Source organism: Linepithema humile, chromosome 3 (genome assembly GCF_040581485.1).
Source record: "Linepithema humile isolate Giens D197 chromosome 3, Lhum_UNIL_v1.0, whole genome shotgun sequence".
NCBI lineage: Eukaryota > Metazoa > Arthropoda > Insecta > Hymenoptera > Formicidae > Linepithema > Linepithema humile.
Window position 1 is genome coordinate 17,059,773 of NC_090130.1, and position 11,335 is coordinate 17,071,107.

An 11,335-nucleotide genomic window follows, 5' to 3' on the forward strand; every position below is an offset into this window, starting at 1 on the left:
ACTGTAGCAATAAGTTTTTTACTATTCCATATGTTAGAGGCATATCTGAGAAATTTACGTCCATGACCAAGAAACATGGTTTTAGAATGTCTTATGCTAGGGAATGTGATATGAGGTACTTCATAAAGAGACATAAGGATATTTTAGAAAAATTTTTACATTGTGGTGTAGTGTACAAGATTTCTTGTGTGGATTGTGAGGCAACTTACATAGGTCAAACAAAGAGAAGGTTGGAGACTAGGATTAAAGAGCATAAAAATGATATTAAAAAAAGCACTTCTCCTTCAGTTATTTCTCAACATCGGTTAGAATTTAATCATCAAATGAATTGGGAAGGAGTTAGCATTGTAGATAATAAAAAATCATATGTGAGAAGACTAACCTCAGAAATGATAAACATAAAAAGACAGTCACACGGTCTAAACAAACAAAGTGACACTGATTTGCTTTCTGAGTCTTATATTCCTATTCTCAACTTATTGCCTACTCTATAGTGTTAGAAAAATAATATTTTTCGCCTTACTGGCTGGGATTGTGGTTGCCCCTTCTCCTTTGATTTCCTCTCCTCTTTTTTCCTATAGTATTACATGCCTTCGGGTCTTCAATTTTAGAATGTAACATCAACTCACAGTTGAGAACATGGTGACTTGAGATTAACACCGCAACTGCAATTTCTCACAATCACATAAGTGATCACCAGTATAGACCTCAATGGTGAATTGAATCAATATAGTTTTAAATACAGGTATGCGACATAATTAATTATTTATTAAAATAATTTTAAGCAAATTAATATCTTGACCTCAAATTTACATATATAATCACTAAGATGTATAAATATTTAAATTTAAAGGAACACTGAAGATGGTTGAATGATCAGCCAAAACGTTTGTTCTAACATTGATTAATAAAGAATATATATCAAGAAATACGATCTACTTGGGCTTGAGATTCTCCTACCACTATATTTATTATAAATAATACTGTTTAGAAAAAAAAATGTATTTAATTATTTACTCGATTGTGCATTAGATTGTGCGTTAGAAAGAAATGCGAAAAAAGAAAAAAAACAAGTTGCAAGATACAGGTCTAGAAGACGGAATCTTTATTATTCAAGCGATTTGCCTTACTCGATTAAAAACGCTTGGCTTCTTAGCATTTTTCGTACGTAGCATTTTTTGCGGGCTGGGGAAGTGACAAAATATAGCATGCTACGCTGACGCGTGCGCACACGGACGCGTGACGTACGGTTCTCGCTTGTGTAGTGCCCGCATGGTGGGGGCCGTTCCCCTCATGTTGCTCTGTTGCAGGATGCTCGATCTTGCAGCACTGCTCCCACGTTATCCCGGTGATATTTCACAATTTATCCGGTTACGACGCGCATTTCATTATTAAAGACATTGCCAATGCCTTTGAAGGCAACATTGATTTACTGCCGCTGACAAAAAAGCGATACATTTCATTTACAAAAAACGTTAAAGATACGGAGGATGAAAATTCCAAAATTTGCGTCAAATTATGGTTTATTGATTCGTTTAAATTTCTCGGCACCAGTCTGCAAAAATTAGCATCATATTTAACTATAGATAAATTAAAGATTACACGATCGGAATTCAATCACTTATCCGCGAAACATTTCAATTTGCTTACTCGGAAAGGCGTGTTTCCCTACGAGTACATCGACAGCGTCGACAAGCTCCGGGAGACTTGCCTACCTCCGCGCGAATCATTTTACAGTTCGTTGACTGGTGAAACGGTATCCGAGAGCGATTACGCGCACGCGACAAACGTCTGGCAAACCTTTTCAATCGAAACTCTTGGACAGTACAGTGATTTGTATCTAAAAACGGATGTTCTTTTGTTGGCTATTTTTGTTGGATATTTTCCAAAATTTCCGAAACACGTGTATAAAGAGTTATGGTTTAGATCCCACACAGTATTACACTTTACCGGGATATACGTGGGACGCCATGTTGAAGCACACGGGTATCAAGTTCGAGTTGCTCACAGACATCGACATGGTCCTGTTCGTTGAGCGCGGTATACGCGGTGGTTTTAGCCAATGCTCCAACAGATACGCTCGCGCAAATAATAAATACATGTCATCGTACGATCCATCGAAACCATCATTGTATCTTATGTACTTTGATGTTAATAACTTGTACGGCTGGGCAATGTGTTAACCGTTGCCCTATGTCGATTTTCAGTGGATTGAAAATGTCGCGAGCTTTGATGTAATGTCCGTTGCATCCGATTCGGCTACCGGTTATGTGTTGGAAGTCGATCTTGCGTATCCGATGAATCTTCACGACGCGCACACTGACTTACCGTTTTGCCAGACGCGCGATAAGCCGCCCGGCAAGCGAGAGGTCAAGTTACTCGCTACGCTGTGCGATAAGCAGCGATACGTCATTCACTACCGTAACCTGCAACAATGTATTCGACACGGGTTGCAGGTTACAAAGATTCACCGCGTACTGCAATTCGCGCAATCTCCATGGCTTCGAGGATACATCGAACTAAATACACATTTTCGGACACGGGCGACAAACGAATTCGAGAAAAATTTATACAAATTGATGAACAACGCGGTTTTCGGCAAAACTATGGAGAATGTGCGAAATCATACGGATGTACGGCTCGTTACACAGTGGGAGGGTCGGTACAGAGCGGAGGCTATGACCGCCAAACCAAACTTTCACAGTTGAAGCGTGTTCTCGGAGAATCTAATCGCCGTAGAATTGCGGAAACTCGAAGTGAAATTCGACAAGTCCATCTACATGGGTATGTGTATCCTCGACATATCCAAAACCTGCTTGTACGAGTTTCACTACGAATACATGGCGCCTCTCTACCGCGACAATTGCAAAATTATGTATACCGATATCGACAGTCTGATATACTTTCTACAATGCGAGAACGTATGTAAAGAAAAAGTATTTTCTTCAATTTAAACGAGCCGCGCTCCTCGGACTCGGCGCACCATGCAAACTGACCCCGCTAGATGGAACGAGCAATACGAGAAATACATCGACTGATTATCGACAGACAGGGAGACAGAGACAAGAGAAAAAGATAGACAAAGAGAAACGAGCACACGTATGCAAGGAAGAATTAGGAGAGAAAGATAAAGTAGTTAAAAGATATTGTGAAAGACTAGAGACCAAGTTAGTGTAAATAAAAGGATAATAATAGGCTTTAATTGTCGTTTCTTTGTTTACAGGTAAGAGTGTGAACATTGTAAATAGTTGTGAATAGTGAATAAATTTTAAACTTTGTTTACAGAGAAACATATTGTGTCGATTATTATCCGTGAACGACCTAAGAGAGGATAATTGTCTTATAAAACGACAATTTCAGTCAATATGGAAAAACTACAATTTGAGTTTACAGTAGTAGCATCAAACAAGGATGACAAAACAAATATAATTAGTATAACCTCAATTAATACAGAGGAAGGGAAAAGGTATGTCCTACCTGCAGAGTTTAGACATATAGGTTATCACAAGGAATTAACAAAAACAGAAAATTATAGTAAATTAAAAAACACTGAAAACAAGACACCAAAAAAGAAAAGTGTGGATAAAAATGACAAAAGAGTTAAAAAATATTTACATAGATGAAGACCAGAATTTGCAATTTGAGAACCAATATCTAGAAGAAATAGACGAGGAAAAATCAGAAGATAAAACACAAAATGATAACTTAACAAAAATATTGGAAAAACTTGTGGAGTCATCAAAAAGAAAGGAAGAAGGGAAGAATTTAAAACAAATTTCGGAAAAGTTTATGATTGAAAAATTTACCAGCAAACATTCAAACGCGAAACAATGGATAGAAACATTCGAGAAAGAGTGTACAAGATTCGACATTATAGAAGATGAAACAAAGATAGAAATACTAAGATTGTTTTTAGACAGATCCTGTTCAGACTGGCACTGTGCAACATTAACAAAGTTAACTGTTGAGGCCAGATGGGATGAATGGAAAGATAGATTTTTAGAGACCTTTGCGGATAAAGGATGGAGCACTGTGAAATATGCTTTATCATTTAGATATAAAGAAGGATCACTTACGGATTATGCAATAAAGAAAGAAAGACTTTTGTTAGACATGAATAAAGATATAGATTCAAAAACACTGACAACCCTAATAGCAATTGGATTGCCAGAATTTATTATAAACAAAATAGACAGAGAACAATGCCAAGATTCAACCGCTTTATTTAACGAAGTCAGGAAATATGAAAATCTAATATATAAAAAAGCTTATCTACACAAAAATGAGTTTGGATATAAAAAGAAAGGTGAAGAAAAAAAACCGTGCAGAACATGCGAAAGTTTGAATAAAGGCATTAGATATCACCCTGCAGAAAAATGTTGGTTCAAAACAAAAGACGAAGGAAAATATACCAACACAACAAATTTAGTAGGTAACAACTCAGTTATTGATGTAAAGTTAAACACCGAGAAAAAAAACGAATAAACACACCATTAATCAGGGTCAAGCTATTAATAGAAGATAAGCTAGAAATTCAAGGAACATATGATCCAGGATCTCAGGTATCACTTATAAATTCAAGACTGATTTAAATAAAAGAAAAAAAAAACGATGTAAATAAAATATACTTGAAAACGGTTAATGGTGTGGGAACAACAAAAGGATTAATTACAATTAAGATAAAAATATTTGATACTGAAAAAAAATGGACGTGTACATAGTTGAAGAAGAAAACTTTCAGGACTTTATCATTGGGCTAGATATGATAAAAAACTTTAAATTAATACAGAACGAAGATTTACAAATTTCACAGAAGAAAGAACCAGATTTAAAAATAAAAACAGATAATTACAATAAAAATAAACAATACTTCGTAAATTTTAACGAACACATCAAAGAAGATGAATTTAAAGTTATTCTAGACCATTTAGATAATATAAAGAAAACCAGGATAAAAAAACTAATAGAAGAATATAACCCCATATTTGCAAAAGACAAATATGACATCGGTTCGGTAACAGACTATGAGGCTAGAATAGATCTAATTGTGGATAAATACTGTAGTAAAAGACCATACAGATGTACAATAGAGGATAAAAAAGAAATTGAAGAGCAAGTGGGGAAGTTACTAGAGAAAGGAATAATTGAAGAATCCTACAGCCCTTTCGCTGCGCCAGTGACATTAGCCTATAAAAGAGATGAAGGAAAGAGATCTAGATTATGTATAGACTTCAGAGACTTAAATAAGATTATTATACCACAGGCCCAACCATTTCCACTAATAGACGACCTGATAATAAAAACAAGAAACTGCAAATACTATACTACACTAGATATAAATTCTGCTTTTTGGTCGATCCCACTACGCATTGAAGATAGAAAGAAAACAGGATTCGTAACACAGGATGGACACTTTCAATGGACATGCCTACCATTCGGATTAAAGACGTCACCAGCAATTTTCCAAAGAATTTTATCCAACATATTAAGAAAACATAATCTTAAAGAATTCACAGAAAACTATATAGACGACATATTAATTTTTTCAGAATTATTTCAAGAACATGTAGAACATATAAAAAGAGTACTGGATGCGATAATAAATGAAGGTTTCAGGTTAAAACTAAAAAAAATGTACATTTGCAGCAAAATCAGTGAAATATCTCGGACACATAATAGAAAACAATACAATGAGACCAGTGAAAGATAATTTAATTTCAATTCAAAATTTTCCAACCCCTAAAACACAAAAAAATATCGGACAATTCTTAGGAAAAGTCAATTTTTATCATGAGTACATACCGAAAAGCTCGATATTGTTAGGCCCACTACATAGATTATTGAGGAAAAATGAAAAATTTATATGGGCAGAAGATTGTGAAAGGTCTTTTACAGAAATAAAAAAATTGCTATGCTCTCAACCAGTGCTAGAGATATTCGACAAAGATTTGCCTATACGGATTTACACAGACGCATCACTTGAAGGTATAGGCGCAGTATTAAAACAGGTACAGCACAACGAAATAGAGAAGCCAGTAGCGTACTTCTCAAAGAAATTAAACGAATCCCAAAAAAGAAAAAAAGCGATATATTTGGAAAGCCTGGCTGTCAAAGAAGCGGTAAAATATTGGCAACACTGGTTGATCGGTAGAAGATTTGAAGTGTATTCAGACCATAAACCGCTAGAGAACATGAACATCAAAGCTAGAACGGATGAAGAACTAGGTGACATAAATTATTATTTATCACAATACGACTTTCAAATAAAATATGTCCCAGGAAAAGATAACGCCGAAGCGGATTGCCTAAGCCGAAATCCAGTATTAGAACCAAGCGAGAATACGGAAGAAGTACTGAAATTAGTAAATTTAATAAAGATAGAGGAAATAAAGATAGACCAAAATGAAAATAAATGGATAAAGAAAAGGGAAGCGAAATTAATTAAAAAAGATGGAATATTCTATAGAAAAATCAGAAATAAAGAGAAGATAATTTTATCCGAAGAATCAAGTATAGAGATAATAAAAGAAATACATTATGAATGGTGCCACATAGGGATTAGACAAACAATAAATAAGATATGTCCATATTATACAGCCAGAAATCTAACAGAAAATATAAAAAAAATATGCAAGACATGTGAAATATGTACCAAAAATAAGTCTAGAGGCCAAGAAAAATATGGTCTGATGTCACAATTAGGACCAGCAACCAGACCGTTTGAAATAATGTCAATAGACACTATTGGAGGCTTTGGAGGACTAAGATCGACAAAAAAATACCTTCACCTACTGGTTGATCATTTTACCAGATACGCAGTTATTACAACTTCGAAGACACAAAATGCTACTGATTTTATCAAGCTAGTAAAAAACGTACTAGAAACAGACAAGATTGAAACAATACTCACAGACCAATACCCAGGCATCAATTCGAGGGAATTTAAAGAATACCTAGAAAAAAACGATGTTAGACTGATTTTCACTGCTGTAAATGCACCATTTTCAAATGGCTTAAACGAAAGATTAAACCAGACGCTAGTCAATAAAATAAGATGTAAAATAAAAGAAGGTAAAAAGGAAAAAGCTTGGACAACGATTGCTAGGGAATGTGTAGAAAGATACAATGAGACAGAACATACGGTCATTGGTTTTGCACCAAAGTATCTGCTGGATGGCACGGACACAAGTATTTTACCTAAAGAATTAAGAAGAGGACAACACCAGGAGGACTGGATGAAAGATAAGAAATTAGCCCTAGAAAGAACCATTAAGTCACATGATTATAATAAAAAATTATTTAATAAAAATAGGAAACATCACGAGTTTAATACAGATGACATGGTATACAGGGTGTCCCAGACTTACCGAATAACCGGTTCAGGGTAGACTCCTGACGTTGTTCTGAGACGAAAGTTCCTTTGGTAAAATGTCGAAGGTGTCATAATTTCGGCGTTATAAAGGGTGAAAGTTCTCCAATCGATGCGCTGAATTTTCCCGCGCTCAGGGACATCGCACATCAAAAGAGCCCCGTGCATCGCGCAACGATTGACTTGATCGAGCGCGTTCTTCGCGATTGTTCACGCATTCACTATTCACTGTTCACTGTTCCACAGAAAGAATGGAATTAGATCCGCCGGAGACCTCGCCGACCAGTGCACGGGCGCACTCCGCGTACGATTTATCTAACCGCGTATTTCGCGTTAAACGCGCGACGCGTTTTCGCGTACGTGTGTGGCGAGGCTATCGTCGCATCACTTTTCGACACTTTTTCTTCGCGACATTGACATACGTATGACCGACGAAAAAGGACGGACCGATCGCTCACCGAATTGCACGAAATCACGACACGCGCGCGGAACTGTCAAGCACTAGCGTGAAGCGTCGCGCGCTCCCGCGATAGAGAATCGATATGAGCGCTGCGAGGTATGATCTACCGCGTCTAACGTCAATACGGAGCAATCAATGTAAGATACGATATTTTGGAAACATGGAGTATACCGCAGCGGAATATTGCGATATGCTAATTATTTACGGCGAGTGCGGTCAAAACGCTTTCCGTGCCGCGCGAGAGTACAACGCTCTTTTTCCGGAACGCAGACAAATTGTTTACGGCATCATTCTGCGACTGTTGTACCGCGCGCGAGAAACGGGCCGTCTGATACCAGATAGACATCTCAATGTCGTCGTGGAACGTCGTGCTCGTACGGTGCACAACGAGGAGGTGATCTTACGTACGATGAACGACAATCCAGAAATGAGTGTACGCGAAGTGAGTCGCGAAGTCGCGATCTCGCGTAGTACTGTCCACCGCGTACTACGTGATAACAGATTTCACGCGTATCATTTCACGCGAGTGCAACATCTGCTGCCAACTGATTACGCTGCGAGACTACGCTTCTGCACGTGGATACTAAATCGTGAGATTGATCGACCCGGTTTTGCGCGTGAAATTTTATTCACTGACGAATCGCATTTCACGCGCAATGGTATGTTCAACGTGCGAAATACCCATTTATGGTCGGATGAAAATCCTAAGGAATATAGGATTAGGAATTTTCAACATCGGTTCAGCGTAAATTTGTGGGCTGGTGTGCTGAACGACACGATCGTAAGTACACTCTCATCGGTCGAGCAAAGTTTAGAGAATTTACCTTCTCACCCTTTCAGATCGGTCCGTTCGAAATGCCCGCGCGACTAACGGGTCAGTCGTATGTGCAGTTTTTGCAAAATGACTTGCCGATACTGTTGGAAGACGTGCCGCTGGAACAACGTAGACGTATGTTGTTTCAGCAGGACGGAGCCCCGCCGCATACATGTAGAGAGGCGCGTCTTACTTTAACAGAAAAATTTGAAAACCGATGGATCGGACGCGGAGGTCCCGTGCATTGGCCAGCAAGATCTCCGGACCTCACTCCGCTTGATTTTTTTCTTTGGAGTACTATCAAAAGTTACGTATATCGTAAGCGCGTCAACAGTCGCGAAGAACTAAAGGAAAAAATTGTTGAGGCATTCGCGAACGTGACTCCGGAGATGATAAGCAATGCACAGCAAAGTCTGCTGCGACGGGCAAGATTGTGCGTCGAATGCGGCGGTGGACAGTTCGAACATCTATTGTAAAATAGGTACGATAAACGTTACTTTGGTTTGGTAAACGCGCGATATACGAGTCACTTTGTATTTTCAGACTTGCGCAGCGAAATCTGTTATCACGTAGTACACGGTGGACAGTACTACGCGAGATCGCGACTTCGCGACTCACCTCGCGTACACTCATTTCTGGATTGTCGTTCAGCGTACGCAAGATTACCTCTTCATTGTGTACCGTACGAGCCCGACGTTCCACGACGACATTGAGATGTCTATCTGGTATCAGACGGCCCGTTTCTCGCACGCGGTACAACAGTTGCAGAATAACGCCGTAAACAATTTGTTTGCGTTCCGGAAAACGAGCGTTGTACTCTCACACGGCACGGAAAGCGTTTTGACCGCACCCGCCGTAAATAATAAGCAAATTGTAAAATATGTTGTGGCGGCTCACCGCCACACCGCTGCACTGACGCGGTATAATACACCGCGGCGCCGCTACGCGCCGCAGGCCTTCTACCAGTTACAAGCTTGCGGACCCACCGCCAGGTTGCGCAGGCGGTGAAGAACCTTCTCGCGATCAAGCTTCGATCGACGAGATATAAAAGAGCTGCTCCGCAGATCTTTCCTCACTCACTCGCTTCAAGGCGAGCTCTCTCAAGGGCCCTTGAACTGAGTCGTACTCTGCCTCGGCAGAATCTAACAGAGACACATAGTCTCGCAGTTTTTCTCACGCTGCCTCGCAAGGCGCGTAAAAAGAAAACAGAGTCCCAGCATCGGCCGCGCATTTCAACCGAGCGGCCCGCGGATACTCCACTTTCGCCGTCACCTCCTCAGTCTCTAGTGTGGAAATTAATCCCACTAGAGTTCTGCGTCCGGTTGACTCGACCACCAAGGGACACGCTCACACCAGGCGACATCCGAATTCGGAGACCTCTCTCTCCTCGGTACACGGAGCAATCCGTAATTCCGAGAGCCGAGACGGTTGCCACCACCAGCACACCAGAGACTCGATCCATCGCAGTACAGACTTCACCGCTCAGAGCCTGCTCAGAGAGCAGTTGTCAGACGGAAGACCACTTCCCGAACGGAGTTCCACCGACGCCGGGAAAGGGGCTGCAACGAGCTAACTCAGTTGAACCGTCCTTTTTAGGACCCGTTCAACACACTAAGACGCGGCCGGTAATTTCTTACCGCGCCCGTCAATTTTTCTTTTGATTCTCGGCCTTACACTCTTGCCGAGAAAGCGCCTCTGGCGCCCTTAATCAAATCAAACACAAAACTTGTACTTTACTCTACTTCTCTGACGAAGAAAAATAAATTATATTTTTCTAAGAAATTGGTCTCAATCTTTCAACCAAATCGAACACAATCCTTAGGCTATACGCCTATAAACTGGTGACCCCGACGACTGGTTAAAGCAAATGAGCCAATCAGAGAAGGCCGGCGATATGCCAGGCGCCGACGCAGCACAAATCGGCAGAGTATCGGTGCGAGTACCACCTTTTTGGCCGGAGGAACCAGAATTATGGTTCGCCCAATTAGAGAGCCAGTTCCTGCTGAGCGCCGTCACGTCGGATTCAACCAAGTACGCATACGCAATCTCGCAAATCGAAACCAAATACATCAAGGAAATCAAAGACGTGATAACGAATCCTCCGACATGCGGGAAATACGAAGCCGTAAAAAGGGCACTCATCCAAAGGCTGAGCGACTCACAAGAACACCGCATCCGCCAATTATTAGAGCGAGAGGAACTAGGCGACCGAAAGCCATCGCAGTTCCTGCGCCATCTAAGGACGCTCGCGGGCAATGCCGTGCCTGATCAACTCCTGCGCACGCTATGGCTGGGGCGTTTACCGGCCCAAATGCAGATTATACTAGCGACGCGAGCTGACGATCTTCTCGAGGACGTGGCGGAACAGGCCGACCGTGTCTACGAAGTTACATGCCGAACAGTCGCAGTTTTGGACAAGCCTAAGGAGACGAAATCAAAACCTACCGGCTCGCTCGAGGACCAGATACAGGCATTGGTCAAGCAAGTCGCCGCACTCAACACGCGATTGGGCCGGCAGGAGCACCGCCACAAACAACAGCGCCACAGATCGCGCAGCCGCAGCCGGACCAAATCAAATTCGGAAGAAGACAGCGAGTTTTGCTTTTTCCATCGGCGATTCGGTAGCAAGGCAAGAAAGTGTACAGAGCCATGTACATACAAGGAGAAGAAGAAGGACAAAACGGAAAACTAG

At 40.6% G+C, this 11,335-nt stretch overlaps 1 protein-coding gene and 1 long non-coding RNA gene across 2 annotated transcripts; both read left to right on the forward strand.

Annotated features, from left to right (window-relative positions):
- Nucleotides 1-1,407: 1,407 nt before the first annotated feature.
- On the forward strand, nt 1,408-6,061 carry LOC136998446 (uncharacterized). Its single transcript, XR_010889019.1, has 2 exons — nt 1,408-3,223; nt 3,286-6,061. It is a non-coding gene; the product is annotated as an uncharacterized lncRNA (long non-coding RNA).
- A 4,449-nt stretch (nt 6,062-10,510) lies between these two features.
- On the forward strand, nt 10,511-11,335 carry LOC136999003 (uncharacterized). Its single transcript, XM_067352398.1, has one exon. It carries the CDS (start codon nt 10,511-10,513, stop codon nt 11,333-11,335), a length of 825 nt encoding a protein of 274 aa, XP_067208499.1.